Raw genomic sequence first — 18,638 nt, 5'->3', positions numbered from 1 at the left:
TTCATACACACATTGTAACACAGGGCTTTACAGATTAGTCCCCCTCTCCCCAAATGTAAACAGATGATCACACTCATACTCACCCCACTTCCCTCCCTTCAGTCACACACGCACCAACACAAAGACGATGAACATGGTGAACGATCACTCAAACCACACGCTCATAGGCAAGGTGGTTGGGGTGTTTTGATCAAGGACACGACAACAGTATGCACCAGTCAGAGAAAGAAGCTCTAACCACTGAGCCACTTGCTTACTGCATGTTATATCTCTTTACAACAACAACCTTCCTTTTACCCAGACAAGGCCATCTTCACTTGACAGAAGGCAGTGTTTGACCAGGTTTAATCAGGTTCTGACAGAAAAATGACACAGTGCATTATGGTAGCCTGTAAAACTGCATTGATGATCGCCACTGGATACAACAATGTGACAACTTCTGGTGAGTTGGTGGTAAAAACCAGCCAGTCATACTATTCTCTGTTTATGATAAACTGTGATTATTCCAAAGCACTTTCTTTCTAATACATTTCAAATATAAAGAGAAAGAAGCGTGTATGGTTGGCCAGGCTGGGTAATAATGGTGTGGCTAATTGGTGTAAAAGGCACAATTGTAAAGGCAGCATATTGAAACTAAACTCATCTTCATGCATTGAAAGTCTGTGACTGAAAGCCTGTGTTCACAATTTTTTTTTTTGCTGCTGCAGTAATTCTCAATCAGGCCTGATGGGCTTTCCAGCTACATTTTCTCATTCCTTTCTGTGGCTTTCCACCTCTACCCGCTCACATCGCCATAGCAACTAAACCCAGAAAGAGAGAGACATTGAGATTATCCAACAGCCAGACATAAAAATCATCCTCAATGAGGACAGGGCAAAAACAACAGTATTGTTTAATGTATGAAGCGCAGAGACAAAACAGGTAATTAACATAGCAGGGTTTCTAAATGAACGCTGTAATTATTGTCTAGAGCTTGTTTGAAAAGCAAATTCAAAAAAGCATCTGCACCTGTCATGCCCACCCCTTATTAAAATAACCAAGCCAACTTATGCATTTATTATCGCACTTGCTGCATCATCATATTATACTTGTACTACTTATACCTATGTTTCTCGTAAAACTACCACACTAGTTTATTACAGGAGACAGGTTATTTGAGAAGTTTTATTACACTGTACTTTTTACTACTGTATTATTATTTTGAAGTAAAAGTTCAGAGGAAAACATCGCATTACTCTTCCCATTGTGAATCTTAAAACTGTAACTGACTAAAGCTTAATATGACACATGAAAATGTCTCAAGTTGTAGTCATTATTCATTCATTCCATACTCAGGAGGAATGAATACAGCTGCCCTGGGACTGACAGAGGCAAGGCTGCGTCATCGGCCCCTCCGACCGGTGTGAAAAGTTTGAGAATCACTGGTATAGACAATATATTATCTGTTTGATGTGTCATAGATGATCATCGCACTGTTGATATTATTCCTAGTTATTGAATACAGGTAAAACTACAATGGACTAAAGTTATTTCTATTCTCAATTTAGTGCCGATTAGGATTCTGTGCACATATTGCGGAGCGTTTATTTTATTTGTCACAATCATGAAATCTCCAAAGGCGTTTCCAGGAGATTGCCCAAACGGCTGAAACAGAAGAATTTCAGCTTTCTACAGCTGAATAACACAAAACACTGCCTGTACTATTGGACGAAGTAATGTTACGAGCGTCCCCCTGAAGACTTAAAAAGACCCATATGGACTCAAAGTGGGGGTCGAAGCGGTTCCTCTCCCCCTCTGCGCTGTTGGAGAATTCTCTCTAAACAAGGTATGGAATGCACTCCTGTGTTTCATAATTTGTTCCCTTCTCATTCTTCTCCTCTGCACGTTTACAAACACAGGCCCAGACCAGGAATAAAAAGACCAAAGTGGAGAGGCAAAACTGAGTCCATGTGTGGAAATATGTCAGGGCACGACCGTGTAGAAGAGCACGAGCAAAGGCGAGCGAGCATTAAAAAAAAAATAGAGCAGGGAAAGACAATTTATAATAGTCGTCTGACTGGCTGGTCCGTCGGAGAGGCAGGAGTGAGCCAGACGAATGAAGGGAACAGGGAGGAGAGTGAAAATGCCCCAGGAATGATCTTAATGCACCACTTGGTGTACATTCCAAACCGACCAATCAGACGGGGACCTAGGTCCAAGAATCAGACGGGTTTTTCTTCCAACAACTGAGAAAACTGGGCTGCAGTGTTTATGTCATAAGTTTGGATTTACCAAGATTGCAAGGCCCTCGATGCTAATGTGGCAGGAAACAATCTTTTTGAGTGGATGTGTGTGAGTGTAGTTTTGAGTGGGGGTGGGAGGGTGGGAAGGTTGGGTGTGTATCCCGTTTTTATGTTGACTTAAGGTTTGTATTAGGGCCCAATGAGGTATTTTACAATATTGGCTCTCGGAACAGAAAGTGATAAAAACTTCCCGTTTTAGCATTGGAAAGAGCTCAGTTAGCGCTTTAAAATGAGCCCCCCCACAACTTTCTCGGCCCCAGGGCAGCGAAGAAATATCGAGGTGAAAATTAGTCACGAATTGTCCACCTATTTTATATATTTTATGTATATAATTTCGGAATCATAAAAGATAGAGACTTACCGTTTTTTGAGATGGCTGACTTATTATTGTGATCACATCTGCAGACAACATAACATAAACTGAACCGTTTATTTAGTTGGGAGAGTAATGAACATACACAGAACTATGCATTTAAACAAGCCAGATTATAACCATGAAATGATTTCCCTGTCCATCTGTTTTCTTATATTTATGCACACAAACACACCAACACAATGGAGATAAGGCAGGTGAAGTGTCTTGACATTTATCAGATCTATTTTACAATCCTACTTATTGTTAAAATAAATAAACCATCTAAGTACAATACACTGGGAAATGATTGGTGACTAATAGTCAAGCTTCAACTTCCACAACCATCGCGATTTTTCACAATGTTTTGGCAAAGTTGGTAAAAGTCTGATTCGGTTGCAGACAGAACAAAACCTGAAGTGGCAAAGTGGGCACATCTATTAGTTTTTCTCACGTCATATCGTGTGACTCCTCACTTCAAGAGTCCGCATGCAACTATTTACGTCTTTACTATCTGCATACTTTGCAACAATAGGAAGGATATCAGAGTTAGCCTACAGAGCACACAGGGGGGCTGAGTAGGAGGGCAGGAGGACAGGACAAGGGTGGGCTGGGGTGCAATGTTTTAAAAATATCCCAAACACAAGTCAGGGCCAACAGCTCGCTCCAGCATACCTTCAATTTCGGCTATTTTTGACCGCTTTTTCCATAATGTCTGGAGTATGCCTTATAAGCTAAATTCTGCAGCGAAGACATAAAAAGAAACAAGATACTTTCTGTCATGGTAATTTCCCCCCTTATTTGCAGATACGGCGCTCCGCTATTCTCATCAAGATTACATTTCTAAGGTTAGACAGAACCGTTGGGAATCAAGCCCCTGTGTCTCAAAACAAACTGAACCCAGTGAAGAGTCCTCGGGCGACACTCAAAATCCCCACCTCCGAAAGGGTTCTGGAACACATCGTTCATAGCTCAAAATACTTTTCCAGCCCAGATTGAGGATGATAAAGTAAATTGACTGGAAACTGCCGCAAATGAGGCATGACTTAAAACATTGCAGAATACGAGGCTATACACCAATAGACACATCACGGGCACAATAAGATCAGCTGTTAAGGGCGCAGGTTTCAAAAAACAACTTTGGAGAGTGTCTTTGGTACCTAAATATTTGGAAAGTGCATCCTGTGTGTCAATACTGGCCACTCCTTGTTGTACTAGCTACTCACTTATCAGTTTCCCAAACATTATTTGGTGGATATAAAGGTAAAAATTTGTCTATGAAAAACTTTTTGAGGATGACTATTAGGGCATCTTCCTTACAAGCATACAGTAACAATAAAGATGATTTTGTCAGCCTCCTAACATAATTGCAATGAGGCAGACAAAAGGCATAAAAAGTCAGTGGCCCTCAAACTTTTCACACCATAAAATATTTCACCATCATAGCACCACCAGGCCTGGGTCAAGGTCAAATCAGCACTTACAACTTAAAGCGGTGCTAAGTAACTCGTGCCCCTAGAGGCCATAAACGCCACAGCAGGTGTCGTAGCATGTTGCGTTGTTTTTACTCATTAATTGTCTGTGAAAGTAAATGCTACGCTGACAGAAAAGACAAAGGGAGAGAGAGGGATATTGCACATTGTGCCACAACCCAAGTACACAATGGAGTAAATTTTTGTCACTCAAACTTGGCTGTTAACACTGCTAAAGTGGAGCTAGCCCGCAGCTAGCTTTGCCCATTAGCCTGTTAGCTTCTTCTTCGCGATTCCATTAATGTGTATTGGGTCTCCGGATCGGTGCAGGGAAAGTGTGGTTTTCTGGCTAGAGACTCATCCCATTAACACTTGCATTACCCCCAGAGGGACTATGAAAAGGATGTATTAATGTAAACAAGTTACTTAGTTCTGCTTTAAACATACATGATTTTGTTACATTTCCTTAGGCAATGATGCCAGGGGATTTCGTTAGTAATACTGAGTTAACAGGGGTCTTTCTGTGCAACTGTGCTTAAAAATCACTTGCAATAAACCCCTTCAGTCTTAAGAGAGCAGGGTGCGTGCCATTGCTGAGGGCCATCCTCGTCCTCGCAGCACGCATGAGTCAACAACAGCCTCCAACAATCACAAATAACCCCCCACGGAACATCTGCAGCATATAGATGCAAGATACATATCTACAAGGCAGCGTATGCAAGACATCGAGACGGGCGAAGAATGTGAAATGGAGGTGCTACGAGCTAAACAGACTCATCCAGGCAGAAGGAGGACGTGACGGTAAATAAACAGATGTTACTGTGGCTGATGCTTCACTCACAGCATATTTCTGATGCAAACTGGTTAAAGGTGCAAGACACTCGGACATTAAGGTCATCCGTGCAGCAATTTATGTTTTTAACAATTAGTGCTAGTTTAGTTTCAACCAAAAGTGCTGCATTATATCGTTATCTAAGGGTTTATACTGTGGCACATATGCGGGACAGTGTTGTGAGTTTGTTTCCCGGCTCCAGCAATTTCATCACACCCTTTTCATACTATACTGTTCTATCAAATAAAGCCAAGGTGGGTAATAAATAAGAAAAATAAAACATTAGCTAATGTCTTCAACCTGGGTAAGAAAAAATGCCCTTAAATTTAAATGTGTCTCTGCAAAATGTAAATGTATCATACTGATTTAGTGCTAATTTGAGTTTACAATTAAAAAATAACGTTCTTTATGATATTACATACTGTATGTGTTAAAGCGGTCTGTAGAGGACTGTGGCAAAGTGCAAAAGAAGAATGTTTTTGTATGTTTGCTGGGAACCTCACTAATGGCTTTGTAGCTCAAACAATCTGCTAAAGTGCAGCGTGAACAACATTAGAGCTACTACACCGGTGCTTTCCTCTTTCATTACGTCCATCCCTCCACCTGTCCCCAATCATGATGCCCAGATCAATAATCCTGCCCCCCCCCCCCCCAACCCACGCATCCGCCTCTCTCACTGCAGCCTTTAGTTTAAGCCTCATATGCCATCATTTCCTCCGCGCATCTGCAGAACTGCCCCTCTCTGTCATTACACACTGAAGGGGTCTTAATAATCAGAGGCACAGACAACCATTGATTCGTGTGTTTTCTTGAAAGTGAATAGGATGAAAAGCGGCACACAGAAGGTCTCCTTGGACACTTATTTGGTGGTAATGTTTTGAAGCTGCAGCCGGACAGGGTGAATGAAGGGGACGGTTGTGGACACGTGGTGTGACATAGTGCTCCACTGTGTGTGTCATCACTGACTGTTATTATGCTTTAAGTAGGGACTGAAACATGCAGTACACAATCATTTCCTTATGTAGTGCGGCTTTTGCAATCTGTGAACAGCGCAGATGCATCATGAACTGAAACAAGAACAAAAATCATGCGAGCTTTGTTTACATTAAGTAATTAAGTGCATACATTGTACACTGAATCCTTATATTTTAGCTTTAGATGATAGATTTGCTATTCAGTTGATATCAGAATGCAAGATTGTCAATGGGTTTGTTTTAGTACCAAGTCTTTCACCAGAATTAGCAAGTTTCCAGTTTTAACAACACTGAAACCAAACAGTTTTGTCTCCACATGATGTACATTTTACAACGGTAATTACTACTGAACTATTGGGAATGATTGAGAGTTCATGTTTGTCTTCTCACTTCTGAATGTAAAACTAAAGAACTGTAAACAAAACAGCATGCTGACTTTCATTACAGTAACAAGTGGAAAGTCATTAACTGGAGCGTTATAGGGGTCGAGTTACAAATCTGGCAGCTCATGTGGGGCTATTGTTCTTTAATATCATGGGTTAGTCAGAGGTGGCCAGGTCCCTTCCCCGGACAGAGGCCCACATTCTTCACTGTTTTTCCTGTAAACACCACAACAATGCCTGCCGGGTTGTCATCCTTAACAGGTTACACTCATCTCTGGAAAGGGTCAGACATCATGTTCAACTAGTCTGATCTATCTGTGCGAATGTTACGCAAAGTGCAAGGATCACGAACGAGGGAAAAGCTCACCCAAGCCAAGGCCTGACAACTTTTATGAGCAGCAGTAGCGACACAGAAATGTACTTTACAACCTCTGTGAGGGGGCTTTCAAGCTGCCTACACGCTCACATCAATAGTTAAGTGACTCTAAAATACTAGCGTGATTCTTTAATGTGGTATCTCGAGGGGAGGTATTATCACATGAAGGCGCATCAAGAAGCCTTCACTGCAACGATAAAAAAGTACATGATGAAATACCGACAAGAATTACAAATAATTTTTCTATACTTTGTCTGGTGTGCTAGCTTGTTGTGGTCTAAGCTTGTGTTTACAGTGACAATACTGTGGTAGTAGGCAGCAGTGGCCTATGGAAAAGTAGAATATCCATTACATAAGAGATTAAGGTGAAGGAATGTGAGGTATGTGGCCCGAACCCTGGCCAATAATATAAAAGCCGACTTCATCTGCCCCTATGTATGGGAGCCCCATTGGGTCAGCTGATGCACTGTTTACCCCTTTGATGTGGCGGGGTTGTAAAAAGTAGACAACTGCACAGCATGGCACCTAACTATACACCACAGCTCTTATCCAAATGTCTGGGAGCGCATAACGTAGCCAAAAAATTAAGCTTGAGATAGGGACTGTACAGTGATAGAAAAGTTAAACAATGTCACATGACCGGAGAGGCCTTGACCCAGCGCGATGTCTCTCCTTAGTGTTTACTGACTGCTGTAATGGACTGCAGCTATTCCTGCGCTCCATCACAATAAACAGTACAGAGAGGGCATGGGGAAAGACTCCCGGAGATGGGATTACGACTGTTTTGTTCCGCTCACACAGTCAGGGGTCCAGGAATGTTTTGGAGAGCCGCCCTGTGTGCTGCATCCATCCACGTGCAACACATTTCCCCCAAAGTGACAGTAACCGCGTAAAGGTTTTATGATCTAACACCTGAAAGAAAGTGTTAGATGACGCAACTTTGGAAATGTCTTTTGTGCATGAAGAGAAACGCATCTGTTGCTTTAACTGGAAGTGGAGAAGCAAGCAGTCGGGGACAGACACCTAAATCATGAGTTCACAGGAATGGGAAGGGAGATAAAAGAGAGGTGGGTGGACGTCTCGGCAGATGGAAGGCAGAGCAAAGCTGAGAGGAATTAAGTTTATAAATGCATGGACTCACAAACAACTACTCACCCCTGACTCGCGCATAGCAGCAGCCGCACTTGGCCAAGACTTTACGAAACAAGTGTTGGCACCCACAGCCCCGATGATGCCTATGGTGGTGGTAGTGGGCCCCTTTCATGATGTAGCTGGACCATGGGCAGAGGTGGGCATGGCCAACCACACTCTCTGCTCCCTTCGCTCCCACTCTTTCCGCTTTCTTGTACAATTCTCTTCTTTCAACTTTTCACGCAACTCCCCAAAAAAACGGCCAAGTCTCCTGGCCCGCAGCGCGATGGGGGGGAATCCTCAAATGCAGCAAGAGTCAAATCCACGATCTTAGGTTGTCACAAGCAGCAGACATTCCTGTGAGCTTATCATGCTGTTCAGAGAGCTGGCGTCCTCCCTGCTCTCCCCTCCGCTCGGGCTTTCTTTCCTCCTTGCGGTGTTTTCTTTTGGGTGCTGCGCTGTGCCTCTGTGAACCGCCTGGTCAAATGACAGACTGGGAGCGTGCTTGAGAGAGGAGAGAGATAGTGAAGTGAGGCAGTAAGGGGAGGGGGGAGGAGAGAGCGATGGGAGGAGTCTGAAGCTCTCTGGTTGCTGACTATTCCAGGATAAGGTTCCCACTCCCCTAATATTCAGTCTTCCTGTGCTCTGTGACCCTATAACCCATCTACACACAGCTGTTTTTTTTATATCGAACTTTTAAGTTGGTTTATGCATCTCAGCCTCAGCCCACTTGGGCGAGCCTTGTCTAAGCTTTGGTGCGGTTTACAAAGACCCCCAATACAGAGCACTCCCTGGGAATAGTAACAAGCAGCAAAGATACATAATGCTATTTACAGGAGAGGGGCCCAAGTTAGGTCGAGAGTGTCATGCAGTTTCCAGTAAGCCACTTGGAGTGTCTTGTACAGCATGAAAAAGTGAGTCAGCGTTTCAGTACGGTGGGATTTCCTCCACACTGTAACATCGACAGTGAAGGCTTGTCCATTTATAATCATGGAGCCGGCACAGTGACCTTTTTGCTGTGTTTCCATAAAGTGGAGCAGAGGGCTCAGATTTCACTATATAGACATTCTCTGCGCCGCTCAGCCACTCAATGCAGTTCAGCAGCTCAGCAACAAAGGCACCTGGATACAATCAGAGGCAACAGTGCATGTATAAAGTGGTATATTTTTTATTTTTAACTATGCTTATGAATAATAGACAATAGCAGCATCAAGCATCAAGCACATAAGCATATATTCTATTAGGTAAAAGGATATGAAGTGACCAATAAGTGCATCCAACCAATAAGCAGAGTGGATGCGTCACAAGATTTGCTACAGGAAAAGGGGGCAAACGACGAGGTATCCGGGCAAGACTCGCAGCTAAGCCACACACGACTGGTGGTGGGAAGGACCCCGGTCTAGAGGCAGCTGGTAAGATGTCAGGATGTGAGACCTGATTGTCTAGAACTTGGAGTTTGTATGTTTTTCCCGTGTCCGTAGGTTTCCTCCGGGTACTCCGGTTTCCCCTAACTTACCTCCAAGTCAGGTTGGCCCACAGTGGCAATGACAATAAATAAACAAATTCATTCATTCAGTCATCCCTGCTTGGATGTGATCAGGGTAAAGGTTTACTGTAAGGCAGCCCAATGCTACCACAGGGCCCAACAACCTTATGAATTCACTTATTTTTAAGAGCATATCATGTTTTTCCTCATACATTTCCCATACTTTTGCATAATAATTCACTAACAAAGAAAAATTATATATAGATACACCAATACCATATACCTATTATATCAACAAACCAATCACAGGCTCATGTTTTAATGCACTGTGCAACACATCCTTCACGTCATCAGCTTCATATTGAGCCCAAATGTCAATATGAAACAGCAGGTTTTTCCCAGGAAACGCCCCAGGAGACCAGAGGCACAAAACAATCAACAACTCCAGAAATACTTCTCTTCCGGGTGACCGATCAAACAATTATCTGCTAAACAACAAACAGCAACAAATCCGAGCCTGAAGCTTTCATTCTCATGACTCAGGCTGTGATCTCATTCATAACTGGGAGAACAGAAATCACCTTCTGATTACTGCAAAACAAAGGCAGCCTGCGTCAGCGAGCACCCACTCACAGGTACAATGCCGGGGGCAGTGAAGGAGCCCGGGCTGCCAGACACACTGTGGGTCCCTGGAGTGAAGGGGGGTAAAAGAGCTGACACGACCAACTCTAAAGCTGCAGTGAGCCGAAAGTGACAGGGCGATGGCTGATTGATGTCAAAGTGTTTTGATCCTCTTCACGAGACAGGCAGTGCAAACAGAGCTCTGCAGCCTCTCCCGTTAGCCACACAAGCTAAACACACAATAACAGTGAAATTACAGGTTGTATCTTATTGTTTACTTTCTCTCCCTTACAAACAGAAGCGTACAATACAAGAGTACATATACACACTCATTACATCTGACTGCTTCTGTTTCTTGTTCTAAAATGTTTTAGGTATAACCCAGACCAAAGGAGGGAAATGTTACTATAACTATACAATTACAAAATTGTCAATGCAACAGAAGAGATCAGAATGTATTAGTATATGCTCAAATGTTGCTATAATTTAATGAAATGGTCTAAACTTAAATACAATACAAGTCCTAATGATCGTTTGTGTTGTACATATGAATTTGATTGGTTCAGCATAGTTAATATCATATTTCAAGACTGAATTCAATTGTTATTTTAGACAATTGAACAAAATTGGTGGAATAAACCCATACATTTTCTTCTAAGCCAGGGGTCTGCAAAGAGCTCATTCTTCAGGAAAATACTTCATGTCATCTTTAAGGAGCATCAACCTATTTCAATTAGTGTGTTTCATTTGAAAACGTGAACTAAACCAACAATAAATGAGTAATGACTCCAGATTAGACAAAGTCTTAAAGATGCACTATGCAACTTTTTAAGTGGAAAAAAAGGTGCAATATTTGTGCATATTTTACCTTTAATGACTCAGTGCCGTTATGGGTGCTGCATGACAACTTCGTATTCCGTCACATTGGCCTTTATGACGCTCTTGTTTTTTGGGGTTCGTACCAGAAACTGTCCAGAAACCCCAAAGCAATTGATTCTGGAGCGTCATAAAGGTCACTGTGAGGGAAAGCAAAGGTGCCGTTCTGAACCCATAAAGCCACTGACTCACTAAAGGGCAAATACGCACAAATCTCAAGTTTTTTTTCCACTTAAAAAGTTACATAGTGCACCTTTAAGTGTAAACCAAACCAGAATTTTACCAGAATAACTTTCAAAAGACAGTCAAAGAGCCAAGAGACTGGGGCTAAAGAGCCACATCTGGCTCAGAAACTATAAGTGGTCTGCCTGGGTGAACATAATTTTTTGCTTTGTACAACTATTTTTGAGTTCAGATTTTACCCACGCCAAAAAGGAAACCGAAGCTCTTGACAGCGCTTTATGACACACCTCCTGAACCTCAAAAAGTCACACAGCACTATGTTCTTCGAGCATGAGTCTAATCCACTGAGTCCTACCACGGCAGCTGACATGTAAATATTAGGGATATGAGCTGAGTCGGCACAGATCAAACCACTCGTCCCTCTCCCCCTATGATCGTTGCCTTAAGTGAGTGACTAATGACTGAAGCAGCAATTCACGAGAGGAATATTGAACGGGCTGCAGAGTATTCTTCCCTGTTGTCTCCTATGGCTGCCGAACACCATCAAAGCACATATCAAAGCAGTACAAGAGACAATGGATATCTCAGCCGAGGGGAAATGCTTCAAAAAGAAAAAGGAAATAAAACAAGGGGGTAGGAATCCGAGGGCAAAGCCGAACAAATTGAGTGAACTAAGCGTGAGCTATCATTCACCATGCACGCAGCGGAGACATTGAGAGGAAGGCCTCGCTTGAAAAGCATTTAAAATTTATGAGGGGAATGAAGCAGGATCTATTATGAGCTTACAGAGAAGAGCAGTGAAAAGCGTGCAACCTGTTGCATAAGATGTATTGTAATAGTGGATAGCTTTGTCTGCGGTGTTTCAAAGGCGCATACAGTATGTGACTGAGCATATGTATAATCTGAAGAGAAAAATGTTCTTAATTTTGCTAATTAAATGAAGGCAGATTTTCTCCCCAATCGGTGCTATAAATATTTCAGAAAAGGTCAGTAGTCGGCCGGGGCAAAATGATTCATTTGGAAGTGGGTCATGATCACTTTTTCAGTAGTTCTGTAGCATTTTAGGAAACAGACCAATGAAAACATGGCTTTCCGAGTTTTTCCTTATACCCTTTTAGCTGTTTATAACAGGACTAAACAAGAGCTTATTCAGGTCTGAAATAGGATAAAACCATGATCAATTTATAGTATTAATAAAGCGTTAAATCCAAAACAGGACAAAAGCAAAAATGTAATTAATTCTAAATTAAACAGACAATGCAGTGGTGACCCGTACCATGATTCGAGCACCAATGGAATAGAAAATGGGGCAAATTGAAATGCAATTGCCACAAACTGAGAGAGTTATAAATCATCCTTATAGTACAATATCACAATCCCCTGGATCCCAAAACAGCCTAAAAATAAAGTCTCTCATATTTGGTAAAGGAGACATTTACAAAGCATTGGATGCTGCTCACAGAAAGAAGTATGGAAAATATGTCCCTCCCTTTGGCTTGTGCACTTCCAAATAGGGAGGAGCAGGGGATGTGAGGTGAGGCGCGCATTAACACCCATTCATCTTGGACCTTTATCGCTCCTCTCGAGCTTCCTCACACTGCCTCTCTCTCCCACATGAGAAGCCTGTGGGATGATTCATCGGCACACGTATGCTTAAGCATATGTGGGCAGCAGCCACATTCAGAGAGCTGCAACCGCTGAGGATGAAATGGGAATAAAAATCGATACGTTTGGACTTCACATGCGATCATAAGACCTCTGCAGTTTGGAGGGTTTATGGTTTATCAGAGGCAAACAGACAGGTCGAAACCTTTCTGAATGTTCCAAAACACAGTTGTTGTTGTGTGTAAGTTTATGCCACGATGAAATTTTCAGTTTTCTTTTTCAAATTTTTCAAAACGTTGTGCAATTAATTTTTTGATGTACTGTATGGTAAACAGTGCTTGTTTTTGCATGTATTATTCTTGTATTATCAGTCTGCTCCATAATTAAATCCAAAGTGTCTGAAAACGCTCTGAACCCATGGTACTATGCACATCAATAAATAGACTAGAAACAAGTCATTTGAAAGATACTTGGCTCTGGTTAAAGTATGTGAATTTACACCTGCGGTCCCTCGGCAGGTTGATGTAAACAGTAATCAAATCGTAATCTCAAGTAAGAAAGACAATCCGGGAAAAACAACTAGAAAGCTCTTTTTAAGTACTATACATTACAAAAGCAAAATACTAATTGCAGCTACGTCTCTCACAACACGGCTCAGTGTGGTCCCCATCCCCCACTGTCTCTCGCCTCTCCTCACCCCATCAGCAATCTGAAATCCTGCCAAACTCTGCTTCTTCCATTCACTTCACTTCCCATCGCCCCCCCTCCTCCTACTTCATCCCAAGCCGAGCACCAATTATGGCAAGCTGGCATTGTGGACAAGCCAGCGCCGCTCAGGGGGTAGTTTTGGGGGTATTTTGGCAGCAGTCCCATGGCAGGGCAGAAGTCATTGCTGTAAGGTGTCCTGTCCTGTCCCGCTGCTGTGCACAGACAGGGTGTTTGTGTCCAATTAGACGGTCCTGCCAGTGTCCGCAGTGAAGACAGGCAGGAGCTTTAGTTTGAAGGACAATTGAAGCTGTTTTTTTTTTTTTTTTTAAAGTAATAGTTTGTGTATCATTGTAGATTATTTGTGAGTTTTCTGTAGTCAATTTATGCACTGAAGTAAGATTATTTTAGTCTGATAGAAGTAGAAAGTACCACCCACAATATTTACTCAAATAAAGTAAAAGTAAAAAAAATAATAATAATACATGCACCAATGCAAAATAATAATAATAATGAAAATGACATATAAATAGATACTAGATAGAATTACTCAATATTCGTTTTTTTTTTTTTTTTCAAGAAATACTAATCCTTATAAATAATGCTAGTGAAGGAAAAAATATGTTGTGATAAAACTACTCCAAGAAGTACAAGTACCTCAAAAAGTCAAGTTTCTGCCAAATCTAACAGAGTACTACCCCCATTGCTTGTGGAGCCTTGTACATTCACAGCGGCTTTCAATGTTTAAGATCATTATACTGCACAGTTTGAATTCTAGTACAAATAATCAATAATAAAGAACAACAGTACTTTTACTTATGAACTCAAAAAGTGGCTGCTGAGCGGTGAGGATTGGGATATACTCCTGTGTCTGTAAATGTATTATCTACTTTTTGTTTTGATATGTACATTATATGGCCTTAAATGTGCAGAAATCCGAACAGAATTGAATGTGTTTTAATATGTGTAGGGATTATGACAGGACTGATGCAAAGTGAAATGCAGTAATTGGGTAAGTGTTCTGTGAGGTTGAGGTAATTGTGAAACTGCCTGACTCTGACGGATGTGTCTGTAAGTGGGGTTTCATGCTGGGGTAAGTTGAGAACATTATGACATTGTTGTTCTACTGTTCATTAAAGAATGTGTATTGTCCATTTATTTCGGATCGAGAGACTACGAATGCAAACTAGCTATTTAGCTATAATCTGGTGCAGTGCATCTCATCTTAATGTGTCTGTACATTGCCCCTTAAAAACGTAAAGTAAAGTAAAGTAAAGTAAAGTAAAGTAAAATAATTGCAAATGGCACTATCCATTTGAAGACTTTGCCTCATCTGAATGGGACACATTACAAGAAACTGTCAAGAACAGAAATATAAACGGTGTATAGAATTCAAGTCTATAACCCCCACCAAAATGGGAACATGGACTAAATCAAACTCAGGGAAATACTCCATAAACAAAAATTGTTTGTAGTAACGCTGTGCTGTGTGGGTAAAAAAGACATATCAGCCGTGTCAGCAAAGGAACAAATGATTTGTTTGTGTAGATGTTACACAAATGTGGTGTTGTATGATGTCTCGTCTCCGTTATTAAGTTAATGCTGATTTAACCAACACTGTGCACTCACGGTCCTGAAGCTGATCAAGAGTAAAACAGACTAAATAGCCTGTATTGACCTCAGCGACCCACAGAGCTCCCTGCTTTGGTTTCAAAAATGTAATTACTGGACACTGGATATACATGTTATCCAAGAGAATTCGTGAAAGAGCTTCATGAAAATAAAAATAGTCTAAAATTCCAAGCCACATAATCAAGAGGATGTCGAGCAGAAAGACGTAGGTGTAGAAAATAGAAATGTGCTTACGTCTTTTGTCTATGAGAGGTATTCATAATTTGTCTGTATATTTTATGACCGCAATGTGGCCATTTAAGGTCACTTGCAGACTTAGCGGTTTAGCGCTTGGGGATTGGATGCTCCTCTTTTTGGATGGCAAGATTTCCAACCCCACATCCAAATAAAAAAAGAAGTACTTTTGTTCGTTTTTTTGTTGTTGAATTTGAGATGTATTGTGTTTGGCTGGACTGAAATGTAGCCGTGGACGATTCCACCCTGAGCTTCATTTCTGTATGAACGTTGTTATTTATAATTTTATAGCTGAATTACACAAGGTCTTAAAACATGGTCAGGCCTGTATACCAAACCAATGAGACTCATAAACAGTATATAAAACGGATCTTGAACTGCAGAGGAACAGAGCCAACTCAGATTAAAATAGCAGCTCATTACGGCTTCCTGTTGGTGAGTTGTTGGCGGTTTCCAAGTATTTACCTTAAAAAACAGGCGAAGTATGAACATAAACTCTCATCCATCACTGGCCCCTGTTACATAAACCTCCACAATATGAGGAGGGTCAGTGAGGAGATTGGGGAGGCCAAATGATGTGGTCTAGATTTGTTTTTTAGGCAGTGTATGGTCACTGTGTAAGAAACTACTGTACATATCCAGCAATTTAATAAAATTAACTTAATAACTATATATTTTTCTACAACATGCATTTATTTTACACTTTTTGGTAACTAAAGGGCTGCATGCTACACGTTTGTAGCAATAGCGTTACAATAGAGGTAGCTGTGCAAGTACTGGAGGGATTGTAGTAATCATGAAGAGGTACTAGATTGAGATACAGTAGGTTTCTGAGCTCAGGGCTTTACATTTATTTGCTCCTGTTTGTTCTTTTCCAGGCAGAGTAATACAGTGAATGGTTTCCTTTCAGTATAAAATCATTATACGCACTACTTTAGTTGAGGACCTATTCCATCTTCATTCTTGTTATAATCAATTAGCATGTGACTCGGCCTTTAATAATTTATGAACTGTTTAAAAGAACACTGCAGTAGCACATATGAGTGAAATATGTATTGATAAAAGAGAAGAGCATAGAGTGAGATCAGTATTGATGGAGGCTGGCAGTGGTTTGAGTGAAGCCACTGTGGCAGATATCTTGTTCCTAACACAGACCAGATGGCCCTTATGGCCCCGTGAAGCAGCCTTTAAAGAGAGAAGGGGCCTCTCCTCCCGCCGCTCCGCAACATATGTAAGAGATAGAAACAACAGTGTGACCCCTGGCACTCCAGCAAAGGCCAAATGTCTTCGGCTTCAGCTCAGGACGCACTTATTGATTCAATAAGCAACTTTCAAAATTACGCATTAGTACTATTTCATTTCCAGCATTTTTACTCTAAGTTTCAACAATGACGACTGCAAGTTCTACTAATATAACTTCTACTATCGTTACAGTGCTTATCATATTTTCCAGCCTATAAGCCGCACTTTTTTTCATACTTTTTGGCTGGGGGTGCGACTTATACTCAGGTTAACTTATATATCAAATTATATAATTTCACATGTTTGTTGTTTTCACACTGACAGCCGCTAGAGGGCGCTCTAGGCTTGTATGCCAGTATCTGCTACTCCTGTACCATTGAAAATTAAAAAAAATGGTAATTGAGTAGACCCGCCCACGGATAAAGCGGAAGAAAATGGATAGGGATGGATGGGCAAGTGGGCAGCAGAAAAAAAGTGTGGAGTGAGCGAGAAACTTATGACTGGCAAAAAGCGGAGGTTTCTGCAAAGAAGAAAACAAAAAAAGCTAACCGCGGGCTAAAAGCTAGATGACCACAGCAAAAGAAACAAGTTCACAAATGGGTGCTTGAACAACGTGCTGCCGGGAGAGGCTTGTCAACAGTGAAGTTACGCCTCCAAGCCCAGGTAGTTGCTAAGGCTGGTGCGACTTATACTCCGGAGCGACTTATAGTCCAGAAAATACTGTACCATCAATACTACTGCTAAAATGAGAACCAATATTAACCCAGTCTGTCACTCAAGGAACAAAGGTGTTTATTCATAGAAATGGTCTGGAGTGAAGACAGCATTTTTCCTTCGTTTATTCGACTAGAAATGTAATCAGTAAAATGGAGTATATTTGACCAAGCTGAATTTGTACCAACATCGGTGTTAGTTTCAAATACCGGCAGAGATCAGAAGTCAAAAGGATGTGGCCAATGGCTTTAAAGACTCCAACACAGTGTCCTCTCTTAGCTCAAGTACACTCCGCTGTGTGAGCTTTGGAGTGGGGAACGATAGAAGGATGAATGGTTATCCTGATCTGCCGAGCATTTAGCCTGTACAAGGAACACGGCGACATCTTTTAGTGTTCAGATGTTTTTATGCCTTTCATTGATTTCTTTCAACAACAAATGAATAAAAGTGCCTTTCTGGAAATGAAATGGAAAAAAGCTATCTTGTTTTGTGTGTGTGTGTGTGGGGTGTGTGTGTGTGTGTGTGGGGGGGGGGGGGGTTGTCATCATTACGCCTGTTCATGAATAATGCATGTCTCCATTTTTTTAGGGAGCTGAAGCCCCAAATTGAAATAATATTTGGCTGCATTAACCTCAGCCGCAGCGTGCCCCGTCTAAGGCCCATTAGTGATAAGCATCTCCTCGTCCCGCTCTCTGTTCTTTAAACAGTGAGCCGCCCAACCACATGGTACACAGCACCAAACCTCACTATGTACACACTCACAAACCTAGGGCCAGCTACAAAGATCCTTTTGTTCAGTCTCACTCAAGGAAAATGGTTAGGCACGCAAGGCCTTCACAGTCAAATCAGAACCGTGTTAGCAAAACAGCTGCAATGTTTTCTTATTGCATCTGGAAAGTGTACTCATCAAGTTAGATGCCTCACAAATTTAGGTACGGCAATACAGGCGGCCATTTAGTGCCATCAAGAAGACTAATAGAGGAGAGACAGGGTGGAGTTTAATGACAGGAAAATGCACTGTGCTATCCAGGTGACTGCCATTTCATAGTCTCCTTACGATTATAACTGCCTAATGATGTTCAGCCGAAACAGCAGATGGGTTTCGGCACAAATTAGCATTCACAAATTGTGGCTGTATCCAAAACGGGGGAAGATGCATGAAAATATGTAATCAAGGAAGCACATTTCTACTTTCAGAGTATGTGGCATGACTAGAACATTTTGTTATGTTTCTTTAGAAAGGGAAAATACTAGGTTTCAATTGTAGAAATGTTTTCACTATTTACTCGCACTTTAAAGCATATTTGTTTTACATTTACAAAATGATAAAGGAGGCAATAGTTATCTGTAAAATGCAGGAATGAAGGATTACAAGAAAATTGAGGACTTTTGCGTCACAATTTTGCCATATAGTCCTGTGTAACTGATGAGTTAGCATACAAAGCCACTTCTTGAAGTTCTTACACATGTTTGTATTTCTGTGACAGCCAAAAGACTTTCACAGCTTGGGCAGGTTTGGTGAGGCCAGTGTTTAGACT

The 18,638-nt window shown here is 41.5% G+C and overlaps 1 protein-coding gene across 2 annotated transcripts in view; it reads right to left on the bottom strand.

The window, feature by feature from the left end:
- The window catches only part of arhgef25a (Rho guanine nucleotide exchange factor (GEF) 25a), a 34,961-nt gene extending 26,648 nt beyond the window's left edge, over positions 1–8,313 (bottom strand). For both annotated transcript variants that reach the window (XM_079558924.1, XM_079558923.1), the window contains exon 1: positions 7,827–8,313. In XM_079558924.1, coding sequence (XP_079415050.1) covers positions 7,827–7,935 — 109 coding nt within the window. In that variant the 5' untranslated portion in view covers positions 7,936–8,313. The remainder of the gene's footprint in view (positions 1–7,826) is intronic.
- Between the last annotated feature and the right edge of the window lie 10,325 nt (positions 8,314–18,638).

This window comes from Gobius niger, assembly GCF_951799975.1.
Source record: "Gobius niger genome assembly, chromosome: 6".
In the NCBI taxonomy this organism is placed as follows: domain Eukaryota; kingdom Metazoa; phylum Chordata; class Actinopteri; order Gobiiformes; family Gobiidae; genus Gobius; species Gobius niger.
This window is presented reverse-complemented; position numbering and strand designations above follow the sequence as displayed.